Source organism: Sphaerodactylus townsendi, linkage group LG01 (genome assembly GCF_021028975.2).
Source record: "Sphaerodactylus townsendi isolate TG3544 linkage group LG01, MPM_Stown_v2.3, whole genome shotgun sequence".
In the NCBI taxonomy this organism is placed as follows: Eukaryota; Metazoa; Chordata; class Lepidosauria; order Squamata; family Sphaerodactylidae; genus Sphaerodactylus; species Sphaerodactylus townsendi.
The window spans coordinates 123,959,786-123,983,706 of NC_059425.1; the positions used below are offsets into that span (position 1 = coordinate 123,959,786).

Here is a 23,921-nt window from a genome sequence, read left to right on the forward strand (position 1 = left end):
CTCACATTGCGGGAGGCAGCGGTGCCAGGCAGGGAAATCCCCTCTGCCCAATTGAGCAGGCAGCCGCATGCTCCGTGGGGCAGAGGGGGGATAGCAGCTGCGGGGATGGCAGAGGGGGGATGGCGGCTGTGGCCTGCCCGGTGCTGCCGCCTCTCGCATTGCGGGAGGCAGCGGTGCCAGGCAGAGAAATCCCCTCTGCCCAATTGAGCAGGCAGCCGCATGTTCCGTGGGGCAGAGGGGGGATGGCGGCTGCGGGGATGGCAGAGGGGGGATGGCGGCTGCTCTGGAGGAACACACCCATGCTACCCTCCGACCTCCAAGGAGAGGTGAGTGGGGGGGGGACACGAAAAGCGGCACCCTCTCGCATGGAGCCACCTCCGGTTTGGCCCCTTCACTCACCCCAGCACTGCTCTGGAGGGCTGGAGGGACACGCCCACGCTACCCTCCGACCTCCAGGCCACGCGGAGCCGCAGTATAAGGCTGAAAGAGCCGCATGCGGCTCTGGAGCCGTGGGTTGCAGACCCCTGATGTGGGAGCATCCTTTAGTCACCATGGCTAGTAGCCGTTGATGGACCTCTACTTCATGAATCCGTCTCACCCCACTTTTCAAGTTATCTATGTCTCTGGCCATCACTACCTCTGCTGGCAGTGAATTCCTTAATATAATTACTAAGGAAGTATTTCCTTCTGTCCTTCCTGACCTATTTCTGAATGGTATGGGGCCACTGGCCCCGAATGATTGTATTATCATGCCTGACAACTATTTATACCAGTGCCTTATGAAGTTCCATTCTTCTAGGAACTCAAAATCCCCTTTCAACATCTAGCTATTCTTAGTTCCAACTTTTAAACAATGTATTTCCCAGAAGTGAAGAGAGGAAAATTCAAATCAAGTTTCAATCAATTCAACATGCCAAACATGCAAACCATGCAGTCCCGTGTATAAAGCGAGATACATTAAAAGTACCTCTAAGTCTAAGAAACCAGGGGAGATGTTTGGTTCATATTGGCCAGACTGCAACCAGCTTGAAAAACTGGTATCAGTATTTCCAAAGTTTGGCAACTGCAAAATTCTTTCTTTTTTTGCATCATCAGTTTGTAAATATTTTTCCAAGTATTTTGGAGCTTTGATATCTGGAAGAGACTGAATTGTATAATCAAAAATCAAAATATGCTTATAGTTCAAAGTACAGACAATGTATGATTTTTATACAGATGTTTGTTTGGTTACCTCCAATAACTGAGCTGTATCAAATCTTAAAGGTGTTTTCCCAGTGGAATCAGTGCTCTTCTGAGATGCAAATGATGTTGTGATAGTATTTACAGAGGTTACAGAAGGCATAAACACCTTGTCTTTAGATGAAAGCAGGCTTGAGAAGATGGCACTATTTTCAAGTCGAGACCTCTTAATGTCACCATCTGCACTATCCAGGTTTTCTTTCCCACTTGTTTCGAGAATAACTGCAGGGTCTCTTCTGTTGGATGATGTCAGTGCCTGTAGAAGCAGGCTGTTTTCAGCAGAAGCACGTTTGGGTCTGACTTTGGCATCAGTTTCTAGGCTTTGCAATTTAAGCTGTATGCACGGGGCTAGGTCTAGTGGTCTGTCCCTTTTTATTCCCAGGCCAACTGTAAATACATTAGGATCGAAAACTTTTTCTAAATTGTCCTCATGTATTGGAGGCATAGCAAAATGAGGTGCAGGTGATTTTGGAAGTTTTGTCTTTTTCTTTTTCTGAGGTATACAGATAGAGCTATCTAGATTTTTAAGTGTTTCAGTGAACTTTTCCATATCTGAAGGAGAATCACAAATGCTCTCGTCATTGCCTGTTTTAGAGACATTACAAGCTCTGCTTGGGCTTTCCTGCTCACTCCTATTTTGCTCAAATACTTGTTTGCTTTCCAAAATAGTATTTGCCTTTTTGTTGTCACTGTCTATTTCAGAATTCACATTTTCAAATTCTAATTTTTTTAACACCAAGTTAGATTGCTGGAGATTTGTATCATTTTTACAAGGGGAACAAGTATTTCTATCAACAGAAGGTCTCTGTCCTCTTTCAGGTGATACTGATGTGGCATTCATTTTGCTGTTTATGATATTTTGGGCAGTTTCCGTTTCTTTTATCTGCTGTAAAGATGTAGTTTTCGGTAGTAAGTTGTCCTTTGCAAGCTCTGTGTCATGTTTTTTAGAAACAAAAACACTCACCTGATCATCATCATTATTACCTTTATCATTTTGATTCAAAAGAGACCCCACAGTATTTCTAACTTCCTTGCTATTTATAATGCCTCCTTCTTCATTTTTTAACTTTGTCTCCGAGGAGCCTGCTTTTAGTTTTGCACCATTTTGCAGTGGCTTCTGGTGATTGTTTTCTTTACTTGTTACTCTGGTGGTCTGTTCACCTTCAGCAGGCTGTTTCCCAAACTTCAGCTTTGCTCTGCCAACAAATGTATTTGACACAGAACCTTTCTTTGAAGTTGAGACTTCAGCAGTTGGATTATGATTGCTCTGTTTGCTCTCAAACATGGATATTTTATTGGCAATACTGAAGTTAATTTTAGCAGCTCTGTCCATAGAATCTTGCTCACTTCCTACATCTTCTGAGTTTTTAGGAGCTTTAAGATTTAATTCAACATTCTTTGGTTTAGCTGGTCTGCAAAAATAAAATAAAAAATATCTTTACAATGTATGTCAATAAAGTTTTTCTAAGATGTTTTATTCTAACATTATTTTACCATCCTCCTAAAACAGCAAAAATATACCATGTTATAATATGACATTGTTTGATAAGGGAACATTCCCATTAGTGTCATAAGCACCATTACAAAAAGACCAATGAATTTTCTAATGCTGAATAAGGGCTGTAATCATAAGCATACTTACGCAAAGTAATTTTACTGAAATAAAATAAATATAGTCAAGATCCAGATTTTAAAAAATAAAAGAACATGAAAAGAGAAATCTCATTTATTATTCCAAGTGCATAAAATGTATTAGCTTCTCAATAGAACTTGATTGGTCATATGCTTCAGTCAAAAGGGATCTCTTTCATGCCACTAAATACATCAAATGAAAAAGATAATAATATCTGAGGGGTCTTTTTCACATATAGAAATTCACATTCTTCACATTCTAAACATTATTTGGTTTAGCTGGTTAGCACGTTGAGAACTTGTCTGGGGACATTGCAGCAACACCTGTCAGAGAACACGCTGAACTTTGACCTGGAGAATGCAGCAGGTTCATCCTGGACTTTTTGCTTCTTGACAGGACTTTCAAAAAATAAAATTCACAAGTTTTTGTGCCTAGTTTGGATAGGAGTTGCATCAGGAGGGGAGAAAAAGTATCCTCCTGCAGGTTTTCACTGTGACCTGGGATTTATTTTTTAAAAGTTGGAAACTGTGTTGTGTCTAGTTTGACATCCAAATAAATGTTCTTTTGCAAATGGATAGGTCTTACATTACACCTGCGACCCTCCTTGGTGTTCTATAATTCCCTGGCTCATTTTAAAACTGTTCAAAGTATTGGTGAGTTCACGAAACAGTCTTCTAAAACAAGAATGATTCAGTTTGCCTGTGAAAAAATTCACAGTATTGACACTGAAAACTTCAAATGGGAGCTCAAAACTGTTCTCTTACTAGGTACTTAACTTTTACAGTATTTGTTGAATCATTGCTTGTTTGCTTTGCCTCTGTTCTTCATGCCTTATATTCAGTCATACATCAAGGCATTCCCTGAGTAAGAAGGGAGTTGCCGGTGGTGTTGGTGTTGGTGGGAGAGGCTCAGAGAATGTTCTTTGCCCTTTCTAGAAACACAGGAGTTAGGGCAGTCAGTTAAGTCTCCTGCCTGCAGTAGAACTGAAGGTGGCAGGAGGAAAGGAGGAGGTATGTGCACAGGAAAAGATCCCTTGAAGGGACTTCCACTTTGTGGCAAACTTTGATGGCCTTGCTTCTTTCCTTATCGGGGGCGGCTATGTTGAAAATTAGATATACTGATGCACTAAATTCAATCTGGTCACATGAAGGGAAGGAGGAAGGCATGAGTAGATAATTTGCCCATCATCTCTGAATGCCCCTTAAGCTATGGAGTGAGAAAAGGTTATTCTCTGAGGAGAAAGCTCTATGGCATGCATTGAATATTTGGAATTCATAACAGACTGGCTAGTTCATGGTCAACGTTCCTGAACAAAACACAAACACATGCCCCTTTTCCTACTCCTAATGCCTCTAGTCAAACAGGCTTAGATTTTTGAAATAGTACAAAAACCTGTCCAACCTGTTTACATACAAAAAATCCCGCTTTGAAACAACTTTGAACTCCACATCCCTCTAATCCTAGTTACCTTAATCAGCATCAATCAATCCAGGTGGGCATAGATTAATGAAAGTATGAAGATAAAATATGAGAATAAAGGCAAATTTTGAAAGTCTGAGGTTTAACATTCAAATACACAGATTAGTGAAAGGTATATTTGTTTTAATCTTAAATATATATATTAAGTAATAAAAAAGAACAAATGATGCAGTGATTTACTGGTGTTTTAAAAATACAACGCTTCCCCCTCACTTTGTTCTGTTTATCAACAGTGTGCTAAAAGTCGAAGCCAACATATGAAAATGATCTACAAACTGTCAGTAAACAAGAATTACCCCTGAAAAATACCTACTTTCCCTCCCCTTCACAAAAAACATCATGAATAAACATGACAGTATACATATTTGTGAATAAAATCAATTAAAACTTACAAATTAATAATCTGTATTATAATCCTGCTGGATTTGGGGGAAGTATGTTAGCATTTAGTGAATCACAATCTATGTTTCTACATTCCTTTCAGAAATTTAAAGTAACATAGCAAGTTCAAATGTTATTAAATACATTTTCTTCTCAAAATAATATTGACTTCATAACGATTGAAGCCAAGTTTCTTATTCAATGAAATGGAGCTGGAAAAAATGCTCTTGAATGATTTATGGTCCCTATAATGCAACACACCTTACAACGCCTACATTTATAGTGCATAGTTTCCACTGGAAACTATGCAAACAGATGTGTCATGGCTAGAAAAGCAATGCATGTCACAGAATTAGTGCTTTATTAATGTGAATATCATGATAATGAAACATTAATGCCCAATGGCTAAAAATATTATCCGGAACTAAGTCCTGTGGACTTCAGTGTGATTTACTTCAGCCTTTCATCCCAACCCCAATAATGCTCACCAGGAAGTAGGCTTTATTAATTTTAATGGCACCTACTCCTGAATATTCACCATTTCGACTTATCTATTAAATTACAGATGCATTCCTAAGAAATACATTAGGAAGTAAATATTACCGAACCTGATAGGATTGACTTGTAGGTAAACATGCTTAAAATGAGTAAATAATGAGTAAATGAGTAAATAAAAAATCCCACAGCCAGATTAAGAAAACACATGCAATGAAATGCAATTTGTAAAAAGAGTATCAAAACTCTTCGTAGGGCTCAAGGGTCAAGATTGGTGAGCAGGTAAGTAAGCGGTGAGTCCCATGCTCCAATTCCATAAGGAAATCACATTTGACAGCTGAGAAGAAATTACTGCCTTAAAAGAGGATAAAAGAAGAACCTTTGCTTTAATTTAACTAGTCAATTACTTTTTAAAATCAATTTCACAAAAATTGTTCACATTTTCCAGGTATTTCTGAACAAAGAACAAGCAGAACCAGAAATGAAATAAATCAGCTTAAACTCACTTGTTCAATATAATGGCTACATAGTGGCTCATCAGATAGCAAACTTGCAAAGTTGTTCAGTACCCCTTTTAAATAATCAAACTTCAACAACAGGAACAATATACTTCTCAAAATCAGTTATAGACTGAAATAAAACATCCACTTTTAAGTAGCAGAATAAGACTTACTTCAGGTGTAACAGCAAACTTTGGCTTGTTCCTATGTGAACAAATCTGTGGGCTCCTTGGATGCTTGAACTCATGCTCTCTTTTCTACCACTTGCAGCCAAATAATGAAGAGATTTTCCATTTTGTTGGAAAGCAGAGTTTGCCATAAGGTCCGAACCAGCAAACTATGGTTTTTACTTCCTGCACACTAGGTTTTCAAACAGTGGTTCAATCCTGCTTTGGAAGATTGGTTTCCAAACAAAGTACAAACTGTAGTTTGCCAGTTTAGATGTAATGGCAAACTGTTTTTGTTTTTTGTTTACTACAAACACAACATGAAGAGAGGAGAGAATTTACTATGCTGGTTTGAAGTAACATCTGAATCAGGACACATACAAATGACAGACTAAAGTATAAAAGTCCTCTTAGATTTTTACAAAGTAATCCTTTTCTCTAGGGCCCCTCAAGCATGCACAGATACACTCAGAAGTCATTCCCATTGAATTAAATGGGACTTACTTCTTAGTAAACACGCTTAACAAACTACTAATTCCAGCTACATGTGGCACTTAAGCAGAATGGAACAAGTAATGCAACACAGAGATGCAATTAATGCAAAAAACAAAACAAAACACCGGGAGGCTGTTCTGTATGGCAATACAGTTATTCATGTGAAGTCTTTTGTACTGTAGTATACCAGAACCATGATACCATTTCTCATAAACACCATTCCTAGTAGAAAAATGTCCAAGCAACCATCCATTCCAAGTTTTACATCTATGAAATGAGACTTGGATTCCTGCAGAGCAGGTCCAGATAATACCACTTTATCAAGTAAACCACATCTTAAAAAGAGAGAGATAGAGAAAGAAAGAAAGAAAGAAAGAAAGAAAGAAAGAAAGAAAGAAAGAAAGAAAGAAAGAAAGAAAGAAAGAAAGAAAGAAAGAAAGAAAGAAAAGCAAGAGATACCAGTGTTACTGGTTAATTTAACACAGAGGAAAAATGTCTTCCTTATCTTAAAAAAAGCATTAACTTTAGTCAGTAGTAGAGCTGCATCTGATTTAATTCCTAAACCTTTAAAACACCTCTAATAAAAGAACTGCATGAAAAGTTGCACATTTGATTAATGGGCCAGTACTCTCAACAGTACAAAAGCCAACTGTACGTTACACTGCATTCTGCAAAACTTAAACTAATTTTATTTAGGATGGATTATAGAAAACGTTCCATTAAAAATTTCTGCATTCTGCAATGTATTGTTTCATAATGAAAGTAAGCAAAAACAAATTCTAACTGCATTCAGCTACATAACTCAACATAAATCCCAAGAAGCATTTCCACTAACAGAAAGTTCTAGAGTTTCTGTGACATGGTCAAGGAATTTTGCTTTTGACCAAGTAGAATTCATATAATATACATTTAGCAAATATAATACATACTTGCTGAATAATTCATCAATCCCTCACTGTAATTTACAACCACACATAAAATGTGAAACTACTTACAGGTTAATTTTTGTTGTGACAGTTCTAGAAGCATCCCAACATGCATTTCTCAGCTTTGTGCTGTCCAAATCAGAGCCAGTTTGCTTTCCATTTGTCGTTCTCACTCCACTATTTCTGTTCTTGTCAGCATGTAGTAGAACACTTCCATCACAGTTGTTAGCAGAATCCATTCTCCCTTCAGTAACTGGTGAAGTGCTGTTACCTTGAACACCCAAAGAAGCAACTCTGAAAGATTCTACAGTGTTCTCACCAGAAGACAGCTTTTCAATGGAAGAGCTTTTTGACATTAGGCTTCCATTTGTTGCACCCTGCACCTGTCTTTTGGTAGATGAATCTTTCCCTTGAGCCTTCAAGTCTGTAGGTGAAAGAGGAACTGAATCAGATTGATTTTTTTTTAAAGATTTCCTCCTGTACGGGGATGCGGCTGGGGTCTGCTGTTTGTTTTTCTCCATTTCTGCTTTAGTACACCCCTTGTAATTACTAGCAGTTTTCATATCATGATTAGTTGTAATCTGCTGAGGAGTCTTAACTTTTCTTTCAGAGTTGTTTATCTGATCCACAACTAAATCTGAAGAAATACCATCAAAAACACTTTCTTCTTTTGTAGAAGTCTCAGCTGCATTTCTGTCCCCATTTGGCGCATCACCTGAGGACTGGGATTTTCTCCTCTTCCCAGATCTTCTTACTGCAGATTTTTTATCCATTTCATCTGCACTACTGTAGTTGTCCTCTAATAAAGCAGTTGAAAATTCATTCGAAATTGACTGTTCAGTTCTCCGAAGAAAAATATCCAATGTCAACACTCTAGAGGAGTGGGCACGTTCACTTGGCTTAGCTTCCAAAACAGATGACTGATCTTTGGTGGCTGTACCTTTCAATTCTGCAAATTGATCCAGACTCAGAAGTTGCTTATGGTTTAATATGCTATGATCTTGGTCCTCATTACTTATATTAGTTAAACTTCTAAAGAAATTTGGAGTTGTAGCTTTAGTTGGATCAGTGTTGAGATATTTTTCTGATTCTGATGTCTGGAGTGTAAGATTGCTACCAAATAATGTATTTTTTATTGTCTCATTACTGCTGTGCCAGTCAGGGGACCATTCACTGTCAGATGAGGCTCCTTTACAATTCCACTCTGAAACAATGTCATTATACAAAGGTGTCAGGTCTTTAGTATAGATGTATTCTTCCGTATCTTCGACAGAATTCTGTATAGCTGGCTGGTTCCGACTGTAGATTTTCTCAAGAATGCACTCCTCACTTTTACTGATTTCTTTGAAGTCATCGATTGATGCCAATGGAGCTGTATTTGGCTGAGGAGATCCTGACCTTGCAGATTTAACACTTGTCCTTAAAGAAGCCTCTGTAATATTTTTGGTATTTTTCTTTCTTCCTGTAGTGAAAAAATTTCCAAATTTCCCCAAAACTGGTTTCTTTTTTGCTTCTTTAGAAGATTCTGGAGACTGTGTTTTGGACTAACAAAAGAATCAGAAAGGAAAACATAAAGTTAGCATTCATAAAAAGGATTTACTTCATGCCCATACTTGCATTATCAAACAGTTGCATGTTTAAACATATAGAAAACTGGAAGCAAATCATTTACTGAAGAGGAATTTTCTTTGGCAAAGGTATCTATCTTTATCTTAGATATAGTACATATCACATTTATGTCATTATGAAATCAAACCCTATTAATACAAATTTTATTGCATTTTAATTGAATCTCTAAATTGTTTAAACCTGTTAAAAATACAGCCCTGCAACCACACAACACCTCACTTTTTAAAATATGTATCCAGGTTCCTGCAGCAGGAATATGCATCTTTCTTCCATCAGCTGAGGGGTAAATAAAATGGTACCTGGACTAGAAAACTTCTATAGAACTTTTGCTGAACCTAGTACAAATGCCATATTATTAATTGCACACATAGCTTTATAAGCAGCATATTGGCATCAGTGAAGCAGTTCGTAGTGTGACTGAGGCCAAACTGCGTCTGAGGAGAGAAGCTCTGACTCTCTATAGCCCGGAACCCCAAAACTGTTATTGGTTTCTAAGGTGCTACCGTTCTACTGTAGACCGACACGGCTAGCATCTGAAACTACTCCATTTCCCTAAGAACTCTAGATTGCAACATATTTATCACAAGCCATAAGCAGCAATCCTTGTGATCCTCGCCAAAACATAAATCGCGCTCCCCATTCCTCCGCTCAGTCTCAGTAAACGAAAATCCTTTCGATATTTGGTACCAGCTAACGATGAATTAAGAGTTATTACAAAACGGTACGAGCGAAACGCTGCGACCGCGCGCGGCACCATCCATCCAGCGCCCCGGACAAGGCGAGACCCGCGTGCCCAAACCCCTTCTTCCCGCTCACCGAAAGGAACCGGCCCCGGGGCTAACAGACGACGAGCTCGGGGGCTGCCGCGACTGAGTCAAGGCGGACTTCAACCCCAGCCGCACGGCCTTCGCCCAGCCAGTCCTGCGGCATCTGTGAGCGCTCCCGGGAGAGCCTCCTTCCGCCCTCCAAGTTCCACCCAGCCTTTTCCTGCTCAGATAAGATTCTGGGGCAGGTCGGCAGATCAGGCTGCGGGGATTGGCCAGCAGCAGCTTCTGCCGCCGGGCGCCGCCACATCTGCAGACCCCAAGGCACGGGCAAGCCCCTTGTAGCCACTGACCTGCTGTCCGCGCGGCCAGCCCCCCTCCCCAAAAGACTGGCTGGCACGGCAGCCCTTTCCCGTCGGTGGCAGCCAGGCAACGCTTGCGAGAAGATGGCCCAGGCCGGCTCCCGGGAAGGCGCCAAGTGTCTGCGCGCCTGAGCCTGCCACGCCCGTCAGGCAGAGCGGTGCCCGCCTGCGCCTCCAGCAGCAACAGCTGCCGCTCTACCTGGCACGGTCGCCTACGGGAGGGAAAGGGGCCCCCAAGAGCGGCTGCCGCCCAAAGGAACTGAAGGAGAGAAGAAACGCCCTGGCCAGACTATACCCTGGGAGGCCAAAGCGGCCGAGGCTCTGGGAAGGACGGGGAAGCGCCTCTCGCGCCCTCGTGTCATAATAGACGCCCCAGAAAATCGGGTCCAGCCAGAACCTGGAGAGCTCTCCCGAGGGCTTTGGAGCTCATCTGACATCAGAGTACAAGGAGGGCAGGCGGGGAAGCCTCATGGACCCGTCTCTTTTGAAAGTCACGGTCTTCTCAAGGCGCATGTCTTAAAATGCCTTTTGAAAAAGGGTTTCGGCATCCTGCTGCCTTACAGCCCGGCAAAGGCTGTGTCGCAAAGAGGACTCGAAGGCCAAGCCAAGCAGACCTCAAGGGGAGAAAAGAAGCGGGGAGATGCCAACAAACACGGCGCTGTCCAGACAAGGAGATGGGGCGAAATTCGTTGGTACAGCACGATCCCGAGTGCTGTTGCAGCGCACTCTACTCCCATCTGTTGAACACTAAAAGCCCCCCAAGCAAAATCAACAACCTTTGACGCACACTGTGAAATGCCAAGAGTTCTTGTTGTTTTGTTTTAAAATAGCCATTTACTGCCAACAACGTCTGAAGTTGTCTTGATTATAAAACAAGAGTTTAACTGCATTTCAGAAGACGTTTGGAATGAATGAGATGCTTTTTTTGGGAAAAAAAACCCCATCTTTATCTGATCCCCATACTTTTAAGGAAGGAGACTGTTCTGGTTTTTTTTAAAAGTTATTTGATAGCAAGCATTCCTTGACTACCACATCAGGACCAAACTCTTCCACAGCAACCAATGCAATTTAATAATAAGTATACTTTAGCACAGACTTGTTGAGCTTTGCTTAGTGAAAGGGGGAAATGTAGAAAACACTGGCAGGGTCCTGAACAGGTCTACTAAGGTTCCTTCCTACTCAAATCTATTCAATGGGATTATGTCCAAGAATGTGTTCTAAGGATGGCACTACAAATTCCCCAAATTGTACAACCAACAGATCACAATGCATCACAAAATGTACATCAAAGGAAGGGTTCACATTTATACTCAGTTTAAACTACCATTAGTTACTTTGTTTTTTTAAAAAAAATCATATGAAAAGCTAAAATCACCTACGGTGCATACGTTTTGTTCACTGAAGGTTCAGTTACCACAGAATAATCACTGACTATTTAAACAGCCTTGCAATGGCTGGTCTCCTTTGTCTAGGGTTGGGGGTATAGGGTAGCGTCAGGGGAGAGGACTAAGTGCCTGCCCAGAAAATTTAGCCAGCTGTCTGGAGTCTGCGGCAAAATGCATGAAGCACAGCTGGCTGAAATTCAATCAAGCAAAGATGGAGGTCCTGTGGCTGGGCTGGGAAAATTTGGGAGTGGGATGTCAGCTCCCAACTCTTTGACTGTGTGCAACTGACATCTAAGCCATCAGTCAAGAGCCTGGCTGTGATCCTGGATGCCTCCCTTTCCGTAGAGGCCCAAGTCACAAATTTGTCTAGATTGGCATTTTCCCCTGCACCAGGTCAGGCAACTGTTGCCCTCCCTGTCTCACTCTGACTCAGCCACAGTGATCGATGCAGTGGTCACCTCCAGATTGGATTACTGTAACTTGCTCTGCTGAGGACTACCTTGAGACTGAACTGGGAACTCCAGCTGATACAGAATGCAGCTGCACAGATCCTTGCAAGGATACTATGGAAAGCCCATATTTGACAAGTGCTCTATCAGCAGCATTAGCTCTAGATGAAGTACTGAATCAGGCTCAAGATTCTAGTATTGACATTTAAAGCCCTAAGAGGTTTATGACCACTATACCAGCAGGGCCGCCTCTCTCAATATGTTCCCCAAAGAACATTATGCTTTGCCAGCAACGATCTATTAGTGATCCCTGGTCTGAAACATGTCTGGCTCTCTTTGACCTGGTGGAATGCTCTGTGTCTAATGACCAGGGTCCTGTGGGACCTATCTCAATTCTGCAGGGCCTGTAAGATGGAGCTGCTCTGCCAGGCCTATAGTTGAGGGCAGCAAAAGGGTTTGATCCATCTTGGCTGGTCTTCCTTCCCTTCCTTCCTTTTTTGGCTTGATAGTGTGGTATGGGGTTTGGGGAAATGTTTTAAGTTTTGAATTGCTTCACCCTTGTCTGGGATTTTAAGACTTCCTAATGAATTGTGCATGTTCTTTATTGAAACAGTGTTGGAAACTGTTCTGAGCCTGCTGTGTCAGGAAGAGTGGGAGGCTGACTCGATTACGCAAGAATAATAACAATACTAAGAATATTAATTTGTTATCGATTAAGATATAAGTAACTGCTTACAAGACACATTGCTGTTTTGGAACTAAAGATTAAAAGGTAACAAATTTTAAATATGTAATGTTCTCTCTGAATGATGTTAAGGTTGTAATTTTAAGATCCAATGTGTTAAGAGTTATATATAGTTTATGGGTAGATGTATTTTTTTTCTGTTTCTATATTTTCCTTTCTGTTCTTGCATTATATTTTAGAAAATATTATAAAAAAGGAAGAGTAGATTAAAAATCAAAGTAATAAATAAAATAAATAAATATTATTCTTCATATACATGCCATATAGGTTTAAGTTTCACTGGTTACAGTTTTAGTTGAATGCATAACAGCCATTGCAAAACAAGCTCATCCGATTCCATGCAATGCTTTTTTTACAAACTGGATTGCTTGTTCCACAGGATAGTGACTGGTGCTGCCCCCCCCCCCCCCAAATCCAATGACCACGGACATTTCTGTTCACCTGTTCAATTCACTGCCCTGACCTGGATGGTTCAGGCTAGCTTGATCTCACCATAAATCAGAAGCTAAGTAGTGTTGGGCCCAGTTAGTACTGGCATGGGAAACCACCGAGGAATGCCAGGGTTGCTATGCAGAGGAAGGCAAAGATAAACCACCTCTATTAGTCTCTTGCCTTGACAACCCTACTGTGATGCCCTAAGCCAGCTATGATTTGACAGCACTTTAAACATACACATTCTATTCATTAGAATGAAGAGAGAAGAGAGATCTCATCTCTCCCCTTCCCATGGAGGTAAAGAAAAATTATGCAGAAGTCGCAGGAAGGAAGAAGGGCTAAAGGCTAGAATATATTATAATGGATGCCAAGCATTTCTTCGTTAGGATGGTCAGTTGATACCCATGAAAGGAAGCTAAAAACCAGATAGGTGCTGATAGCTGCATACCGTTTTCAGATAACTATCTGAGAAGGTAAAACGAGATGAGGGAAAGAAGAGAAACAGCTAAAAGTTGTTTGACTTTTGAAACAGAGTTTCTAGAGCTGGAATGGGGATGCACACCTGGGAGGGTATATGTTTGTTTGTGGTGATCTGCTTGTCCTGTTATATGAAGTACGGACAACTTTGCACTTACCTATAACTGTTGTTCATTGAGTGGTCTTTTGTGCAGGCACATATGGGACTGCACATGCAAAGGCCTGCTGTGGAGGAGATTAGTCAGCCTCTCTTTAGAAAAAATTAGAACTGTTTGAAGTGATCGCTTCCCATCACCCTACTTGGAGGAGGGAAGAATTCCCACTGAAAGAGTCACAAGGTACAGGAGAAGGAGGGAGAACTCTCCTCAGTTCTCCAACCATCACCATGGACTATACTCCAGACCACTTCAGACCAGACAGAGAGTTTATGGAGCAGTCCACAGTGGGGAAGGAAGGGAGGGATGCACAGCAGGGCCGGAGCGAGGGGGGGCTACGCCTGAGACATGTGTGCACCCTGTGCCCCTGCCAGAAGCGTACCAGGGGTAAATGGCGCCCGGAGACAAATTGTCTCCAGGACGCCCCCCAGGCTCTGCCCCCCACCACCCTAGCTCCACCCCCTGATGCCCCAGGCTCCACCCCCACTGTCCTAGACCCCGCCCATGTCACCAGGGACATGGGCAAGGTCTAGGGTGCCCACCTTCCCCCCCAACAGACTCCCCCTGCCAGCTGGGGGGAGGGGTGGGACTTCCTGCTCCCCAAACCCCACCCCCGGCCTCAGTGCTTATAATAGAAAGTATCCGAGGCCGGGACTGCAGTCTCTTCTGGCCTGCCCGGAGGGAGACTGCAGGCTGCCGGCTGGGAGCCCAGCTGGCAGGGGGGGAAGGGAGGGGGGAGTCCAGGGTGGGGTTGAGGGCGCTTGGAGGCAGCAGGAAGTCCTGCTGCCTCGTCATTTTTGCGTGCCTCGGATGGGGTCGAGGCACGCGAAAACAATGAGACAGCAGGACTTCCTGGTCACAAGGGGGGTCGATTTTGCGCCCCCACGTGACTAGAAGAGTGGCGCCCGGGGACAAGGGGTACCCCTTGTCCCTAGGCAGATACGCCACTGGCCCCTGCCAAACCCCCACCACACCTTAGCCATGCCCCCACACCGGCACACATCTGGGACAAGACGCCCCCCGCCCCCTGGGCACTACGTGTCTGCTGCACAGAAGACCACTTAATGAACAACAGTTACAGGTAAGTGCAATGTTGTCTTTCCTCTTTGTGGCTTTCTATGCAGACCTACATGGGGAACAGCAAGCTAAATCTGCAGGCTACAAGATAGGGATCACTCTGACCAGGGAGAGCCAGATATGTGAATACATTTATTAATACACTCATTTAAACAGCTTTTGCAAAATCTCTTTCCCGACAACTGATTCCTACCTGGAGTTCACATCAACTACATAACTCTGTATGAAAGTTGAGGATAATGACCACATTGCTGCCCTCCAAATGTCTGCGATGTCAGCCCTCACAAGGAAGGCATCAGACAAAGCCTGGATTCTGGTGGAGAGAGCTCAAAGTCTGATGGGGCAATCAACACCCGCCAAAGCATATGTTTCTAGGATGGCCGTGGACACCCAGTGGGAAATAGTTTGAAAGAAAACCACCCTTCCTTTATAAGACCCCCCCAAAGATACAAATAAATTACTGTCTATTTGAGATGGTCTGGTTCTGTTTCAGTAAAAAAGCAATGTTCTTCTAAGGTCCAAGGAGTGATGCCCTCCCTCAGCATCTGAGGTAGAATATGGGAAGGACAATGTCCTGGGAAAGGTGAAGGAAATACTACCTTAGGAAGACAGTGTAGCCTGGGGCACAATATCACTTTATCCACATGAATCTTTAGAAATGGGGGGGGGGGGTCGTCATTTAATAGTGCCTAACCCTCCTTGTGGAAGGGATGGCCACCAGTAAAGCCATTTTATAAGACAACTTAGCCAGGTCACATGTCGCTAATGGCTCAAACGGTTTTCCCATCAACCTGGAAAGACTCCATTGGGGGATAGGAGTTTTCACTGGAGGGCACATGTTACACAGACTCTTCAAGAACATACAACAAAAGGGCTTCAAAAATAGAGTGGACAAATATAGCCCTGCATGAAAGGTTGAAATGGCGGCCAGACAAGTTCACAGACAAGTTTGAAAGATTAGAATCTTTTAATGAAAGGAAATAGTCAAAGACAATTGGTAATTTACATGTAACTGGGTCCAAACCCCACTCATTCACCCATTCAGTAAACCTCCTTCATTTTGCTTCATAAGACCTTTGGGTAGACAGTTTTCTAGAAGACAGCAGGACTTCCTTGAGTATAGTTGACCAAAGAGTCACAGAAGTATCAGAAAGACTGCCAAGTGAAGAGGAGCTATACTGTGGTAAATTATCAGGTCCCTGCAAAGCAGGTCCTTGACCTATGAGAACCTGTGTATCATTCTCCTGACCAATGTGTATAGGACAGGAAACCACGGATGCGTATGGTCTTGGGAAGTAAAGAGAAAGGGGGAATATATACAGAGGTGCTCTGTTCCACAGACACTGGAATGAGTCCCTCTTGAACTTCTTGCCTATGGCTGCTCGAGAGCAGTTGATCTGGCACTTCCAGTTGTGAGAGGAAGTGAACAGATCTACTGATAGGTTCCTCCATTTGTCAAACACCAGGTCTAGATAGGATTGGTTTAAGGATCATTCCTGTCAATTGTAGATTCCGGATGAGGGAATCTGCTAATGTCCCCCCCAGATTATCCCACTATTTGCTCTGCTGTCTGTGTTATCCTGTGCTGTACTGCCCAGAGACATAGGTGGCATACTTTGGAATACAAGCAAACTGAACTTGTGCCTCCTGCTTGTTGATGTAAAACTGCATGACCAGGTTGTCACAGAGGCGTAGCTGGGCCAGAGTGCACCAAATGCGCACTCTGGCTTTTTTGGCCCCCCCCCCCCCTTACTTTAGCAAACTGAGCAGGCTGGAGAACAGGCCTGCCTGTTCTGGTGGGAACTACATTTCCCAAGGTCTCCTGGGGAATGTAGTTCCCGCCAGGTCCTTTGCAGCCTGGAAGGATCCTATCCTTCTGCTTTTCTAGGCTGCTCAATTGATTTCAACAGCTTCTTAGCAGCCTTTTTTCCCAGAGGGAGAGAGGAAGTCCAGGTTAAAAAGGGGGCTGAGGTATTCAACACCCCAGTCTTAGGAACTGAAGCAATGGATGGAGCCTTGGTTGTTTGACTGACATTAGCCAAAGGATCAGGGGCCAACAATGTTTCATAGAGAGCTGCCTTCAGGTGAGAGGGCTTCACTGTACTAGCCTTTGGTGTCATCAGTGAACACACCATACAAGTACTGGGGATATGACTTTTCATAAGGCAAAGGAGACACTCAGAGTACCTATCATTTTTGGTCATTTTGACCCCACATTTAGCACACTTTTTAAAGAGTACTCCTTTAGGTCCCATATCTTGGGAAAGAAGCTCACAAAATGAGAAAAACACAGCAGAAAGTCCTCGAATTGAAGCAGTGAAGAGAGAACTGAGGGTAGATTCTTCCAGCAGGAATTCTTACTGACTTCAGAAGGGGGGGAGGGAAAGCAAGCACATGGGAGGTAAGGTGGGGTATAAAAATAAAAATAAATAAGTAAATTCCCACACTGCCAGAAAAGTTTGCTGGGTTACTCAGAGCCAGTCACACACTCGGGTAGCTCCATCTAAGAGCGAGGCACTGTGGTTTCATCCAGCTGCCCCCCCAAGAGGCTTCCCAGTGGTGCGGGGAGGCTTGAAAAGCGAAAAATCCTCCCTGTTGGTGAGACTATGGGGTTCAATAGACTTAATCTGCCCAAAGGGCAGTGTGTAAATTTAAATTCCTGGCCGCCAGCATAATGCTGCAATCTCACAGGCTACACCCCCTTTAGTCCTGGGGAGCGGGAGGGGGATGCTGGCATAGCATTCCAATGCTGGGGGCAGTGGTGGCTGTATGTAGGTGGAATCACCCCTCTGCTGGGGTAAGGCCCCTGGGGAGGGCAAATCTATTGGTGCAGTCCTGTGTCATTTCCACCAGAAGATTCACCCTCCCCTGGATGGGGCTCTGTGCCTAAGCTACATCACAGAGTTGTTGTGAAGAAAAAGTGGATGAGGAGAAAACAGCGTGAACTGCTTTGGATCTCCCTTGGAAAGAAAGGGAAGTATAAGGGAAGTAAATAAATAAAATATCACATAAACCAAACACAACTTCACAGAAATAATGTATGCTATTATCATTCAGCACATAAATATATATGTAACAGGTAGACTTCATGTCTGGGACAGAGGGAGGAACTGATCATTCTGAGTAAACAGCTGGTTTTTTTTGTACTGCTTATATATTTCTAAGCTGTGCGCCTTAGAGAACTGCCTGATGCTGTGAGAAATAACAATATTAAATAACTTAAGGGCTTATGAGAGCCTGTGATCCACATAAGAGGCTCGGTGTTGCATCTCTGCAGGATTAACTGTGGTGGCCTTACCTTCTTCTATTCAGCCTCTGTTTTCTGTGTGCAAAGTGCCATCAAATCCCAGGTGACATGGCAACCCAATAGGATTTCCAAAGAAATAGACAAACAGAAATGCTTTGCTATTGCCTTTCTTTGCATAATGACCCTGGCATTCCTTGGTTGTCCACTGTCTATATAGAAATCAGGGCTGACCCTGCTTAGCTTTTGAGATCTGAGGAGATCGGGCTAGCTTGGACCATCCAGGTCAGAGCCATCCTCTGTTGGAAAGGTGGCAGATCTGCTGAGTCTCTGCATCCGGTATGATCCAATCATTTAATCATTGCTGATAAAAAGACAAAGCAGAATTATTTCAGAGGAGGCTGCTATCAGCAGTTTGGCATGAATAATTGCTTGGGGCTTGTCTTGTTCCCATCTGGAGGCATAACAGTAACTGTGATGTATGCAGGAGCACAATTAGGGTATGACCTGAGGGGGTCATCAGATGGCAGATGAAGATCTTATTCTTAAAAGTATTACAATTTTTTTAAAAAAATTAGAGTAGTATGACAAATGGGGGACGAGAAATAAAATATTGGAGCTCAGAAACAGAAATAATTAGCTTTTACTCAAAAAACAAACTACAGTATTTTACAGTGTATTAACAGCTACATCTAATTTAGATTTAGGGAATGAAGTAGCTTGTTTTTTCCATCTCTTTTTTTCCACTTAATTTAAAAAAATATTTCATCTCTGTTTTTTCTACTTAATTTTTTTATATTTCAGATAAGAAAACAAAAACATGTAAAATACTATCACCAAGTTTAAAAAAAAAATAACAATAGCTTAAGAAACTGTCTTCAACAGTCAAGAGAAGGAAATACATGAATAACCTCCAGGATGAAATTAGATATGCAACATGCAGCGTATTTCAGACAAAACAGGCAAGTCCTATTGAATTCAATGGTGCTGACTCTCTAGTAAGTGTTTAGGATTGTGATCCTAGTATTTAACACACTTCTCTTCAAAAATTCAATTGTGCACAGCTTGAGAATCTTAAAAACTGACTGCATTTTCACATTCTGTAAAGTTTTAGCTTAAGAACTCCATTAGAAATACACAACAAATGCCAAAATGCTGGGAATAACTGGTATCCAAAAGTAAAGAACTGGAAATATTGTATCGGGACCAACTGAAATATTCAAATTAATAAATTCACTAGGAAACTAGCACATGCCAAAAAAGACAACAAGAAGAAAAGGAACACATAAATAAAAGTGAAACAAAGTTCCTCATGGTCATGCAAGTGGGACACAGAACAGAAAGCACAGCTGAGGAGACACACCTGTTTTTATCCTCTCTCTACCCAACAGCCAAACATCTTCCCTGATACCAAAGTGCTAACTGCACCTCTGCTTATTGTTGTTTAAACAAAAACAAATTAAAAGAACAAAATCTAAGGTTAGGAAAAAAACCCAGTTAATAACATTTAACTATCTTACCATTATGATGTTGTTTCGTTTTTGCAGAACGGCAGACAAGGATTTGTCCGGAGTACTCATGTGTACTTTAACGCAAAAGATCTACCATTTCTGATCCTCCCACTTTGTAACTGCTTTTCTGTTTTCCTTTCACAGAAAGGAAAGTAAGCAGAGCATAAACTGACTGATATATTCATCCCTGTAAACAGGGAGTGACATCTACTTAAGCAGACAGGTAACATTGCAACATCTAAGACCTGAAAGGGTTAAGGAGGTTGGCATTTTTGATAAAAAGAAACTCCCAGGAAGATAAACTTGTTTAAAAAAATTGAGGAGGAAGAATTCAGCAGATGCCCTAAGTCATTAATTATCACATTTACCAATGAAGTATGGAAATGAGCAAAAATGTCACAAATGTCTGTAGTTTTTCAAGTATACAATTAGAGGGAGGAGGGAAATAAAGTGGAAAATTAGTCATTAATCATTAACTTTAAAATGTGCCATTTAACACAGAAAAATTATATTATGAACTAAGATTAGCTTCTGACCCAATTCTTCTTGTACACTGTTTTCACTATATATTATATATTGAAATTTCTGATACAGTTTTCCATTGCTTTAAATTTATTACTTGTTATAAATAAAACAATAAATTAACATTAAAGATAAATAAACATTTTCTTTGGTCTAATTTCATCAGGATGTTTGCAAGAGACACCAATTTATTCAGCTGCTCGCCTGAAGTACCATTTGCAATAATATCTCAAGCAGAGCAAAATATAATTATTTTCAAAGCAAAGTGCACATCCTTATCCCTCTAGCAGTTTCCCCACATACACCACCCTGCCACACAGGTAAACAATATCTTAAACATCTGTATGAAATTGTATGTGTTAACATAATATTATGATAATAAGAGCATGTACTGATATACTAACACATTTTTTCTGTGTCATCCACAAATAACAGTGGCTGCAGTTCTAAAACATACTATATATGCTTATTTGGACAGAGATGTAATTGCAATTATAACACAGTAATTGTATACAGAGGCCTTCAAAATAAATATTTTTGATAAATTAGTAATACGCTAAAATTTTAAGGCAGTGGTCCCCCCCCCCCCCCCCCCAGCTCTTCAGTACAGTTGCCAGCCCACTTAATTCTGGATAGAAATCACTCTATCTGCTCTTGGAAATGTCATTTGTGCTGCTGACTCCTTGGTTGGTTTTATACTATTATAACACTCTTTTCTCATACTTGAATAATAAGATTACACTAGTAGTCCACAAACGAGATCAAGAAATACAAGAGTCTAATTAAGTCACTTCCTCCTGTAAAAATTATAAAAAAGATCTTGTGAAGTGGGAGGGGGGAAGCACATGTTGACTTTCTCTTATGAGGAGGCAGAAACACAATTACTGAAATTTAAGATGGGTGTCATGAGCCAACCCCTGGGTACTTACCAGGACACAGAGGACTCTGAGGCAAAATGTGTGGATACAGTGCAGCCAGAGTTGGCTGTTCTTGGGGAAGAAGAATGTCCAGTCCTTCCCTAGAGATGGAGGAGCCTGCAGATCCTCCTAGGGAACCCAGTGATGAGCCAGCTGTGCATAGGAGGCAGAAGCAGAGGCTGCTACTACAGAAGCACAGAAGGAGTGCTTGTTTGGCAGCAAGGTATGAGAGATCAGACATCTCTGCATTTGATGAGAACTAACTCCTCGCAGAATCCCAGCCCCCTGAACAAGGCTCTCTATATAAGCCTTTCTGTGAGCTTACTTCTGCCTGGGTGCAACAAGTGTGTTACCTGTTGCTGCTGTGTGCCTGATTCTTCATTGTTTCCTAGCCTGCTCCTTGGTTCTCCTTGACCAGGGGTAGGAAACCTGCGGCTCTCCAGATGTTCAGGAACTACAATTCCCAGCAGCCCCTGCCAGCATGGCCAATTGGCCATGCTGACAGGGGCTGCTGGGAATTGTAGTTCCTGAACATCTGGAGAGCCACAGGTTCCCTACCCCTGTCCTTGACCTATTGGACTGAGACTTGACTACGCCTTGCCTACCACCTGCCTTGACCCATTGGACTGTGACCTGACCATGCTTGTGCTTGCTGCTTTCTTTGCCCTGCAGGGTTGGACCTGGCCATGCCCCTGCCTGCTAGCAGCACAATGTGTGAACTGCCTCTGATCATGCTTTGGAACTGGGCTGAGAAAACTTTTTGGCAAATATACATATTTCTCACAGTCATTCCTCATCCACACAACTTATCTAGCGGCTGCTGGCAGCTGCTGTAGCAAGTAGCCCTACATTGGTACTGATGGTAGCAGGTGACCAGCCAGCAAGTCCATAGGTGCATAGGAAGAATGTCTTTTCTTTTCTGCCTCCCCTGTGCCTTCAATGTTCTTCTGACAGTATATGTAGAAACAAAGAGAGTAGAAACAAAGGTGCACTACTTTAAGAAACCAAAAGGTCAGATTTCCTTGGAACTGCATTTCCCAAGGTGCTCCATTTTACAATGCCCCTTTTTGCTATCAAGTCACAGCTTTCTTATGGTAACATCATAGGGTTTTCAAAGCAAGAGAAGTTCAGAGGTGGTTTGTCATTGCCTGCCTCCACATCACACCTCTGTTATTCCTTGGATGTCTCCCACCCATATATTTGCCAGAGTCGAGACTGAGAGTGTGTAACTGGTCCTAGGTCACCCAGCAAGTTTTCATAGCAGAGTGGGGATTCAAACGTGGTTTCCCAGATCTTAGCCCAGGGGTAGGGAACCTGCGGCTCTCCAGATGTTCAGGAACTACAATTCCCATCAGCCTCTGTCAGCACGGCCAATTGGCCATGCTGGCAGGGGCTGATGGGAATTGTAGTTCCTGAACATCTGGAGAGCCGCAGGTTCCCTACCCCTGTCTTAGCCCAACACTTCAAGTGCTACGCTATACTGGGTCTAACAACATCCCATACCCAATTAAAATAGTATATCTGTTAGGGGAAACTGGACAATAGAGGGTCTCTGAATCCTGCCACATGGCACCACTGGCACAACAGCAGCATCCATAGCCGGTAACAAGTTGGAGGCAGAGAAAGGAACAGGATGGGGAAGAGAAGAGAAAGGAATTTTTGTAATGATGTAAGCCAGAGAATAATTCATGCCCTCGGTGTTTATCTTCATAATGAAAGTGAGCACAACAAACTGCTTAAGTTTAATACTCCAAGCACAGGAAGTTTAAGTGGCATATGTGGTAAAATATTCTGGAAAATCTTAATTGTTACAAAGATATTTTTTTCTGAGGATTACATTATAAAAGTACTTTCCAGAGACACATCGTGCTAGTTTGTGCTCATCTTTCCAATTAAACGTTTTCAGTGCAATACTGAAAATGTATAATCCAAACAGGTCTTACCACATTCAGACAGGAGCCAATGAGTACTCATCACAATGTCCAATAAGTTCAGAGAAAAATGTGGCAGTTGAATACAAAGAACTACACCTACATCCAGGGCTATAAAGAAAACAGCCCTTAAAAGTAAGCTGATCAGCAAAATGAAATACAATGAACCCTTGCAGATGATGATGCTATGATGTAAGCACAGGCTTTAAAGTTGCATATGGATAACACACCTACAAACAGGAGTGGGTGCAGATGAGCTCTGTTTGCACAGACATCACAGCCACCAGGTGGAAAACAGGGTGCCTCTTCTCCTTTGCTCCTTCATCCATGCTTTTGCCAAACTGACCAACTTCTTTTTTAAAGTCAAGTACATTGCATGAGTATCTAATCAAATGTTTTGTTTTATATCTTTTACATTTTTTAAAAACCTAGCTATATATATATATATTATAACTAAGAAAAACTGCTCTGGAAGTCAGGCGATTCTCTGGCCATTTGTGTACTTGTGGTCTGCTCCACACTGAGCATACACTATCTTTGGGTCAGATTCTTGATTGTACACATGCTTTTGTTGCTCCTGAACTCATTGTGCTAAAGATGAGAGAATCCCTGGGATTTCTAAAAAGTGGAGAAAGTGTGACTTCCCTGCCAGAGAAAGTGAAGCAAATGGTGTGTGTTGACCTCTCTTTAGGTTTTCCTGCTCCTTCCTGCCTTCCCTAGTTATACCATTTTAGATTGATCAGAAGGGCTTTTAAAAGTTTTTGTTTCAAGTCTAAATGTTTATAGATGGAGCAAAGAACCATGCTGGTGAAGTGCAGAAGTCAACAAACAAAAAATCAGCAAAAAGAAGTCAGCAAACAAACACACAAAAATGGTGGGCAACAGAAACAAGGAAGCAAGTAGTGGGAAGTAGTTCCACCAGCTCCATCATTACATTAAGAGTGATCTGATGGACTTTTTTAAACATTGGAAGATCTTCCTTCTTTCCTTCTATCCATCCATC

At 42.1% G+C, this 23,921-nt stretch overlaps 1 protein-coding gene across 3 annotated transcripts in view; it reads right to left on the minus strand.

The window, feature by feature from the left end:
• The window catches only part of CRYBG1 (crystallin beta-gamma domain containing 1), a 138,017-nt gene that overhangs the window by 47,579 nt on the left and 66,517 nt on the right, over positions 1-23,921 (minus strand). Inside the window, exons 1-4 of one of the 3 annotated variants that reach the window (XM_048493514.1) lie at positions 10,062-10,177; positions 7,385-8,859; positions 1,232-2,651; positions 968-1,144 (exon numbers count right to left, since the gene is read on the minus strand). In XM_048493514.1, coding sequence (XP_048349471.1) covers positions 968-1,144; positions 1,232-2,651; positions 7,385-8,088 — 2,301 coding nt within the window. In that variant the 5' untranslated portion in view covers positions 8,089-8,859; positions 10,062-10,177. Of the gene's footprint in view, positions 1-967; positions 1,145-1,231; positions 2,652-7,384; positions 8,860-10,061; positions 10,178-23,921 lie in introns of those variants that run through there. The other 2 variants (XM_048493495.1, XM_048493504.1) reach the window with 2 other exon arrangements.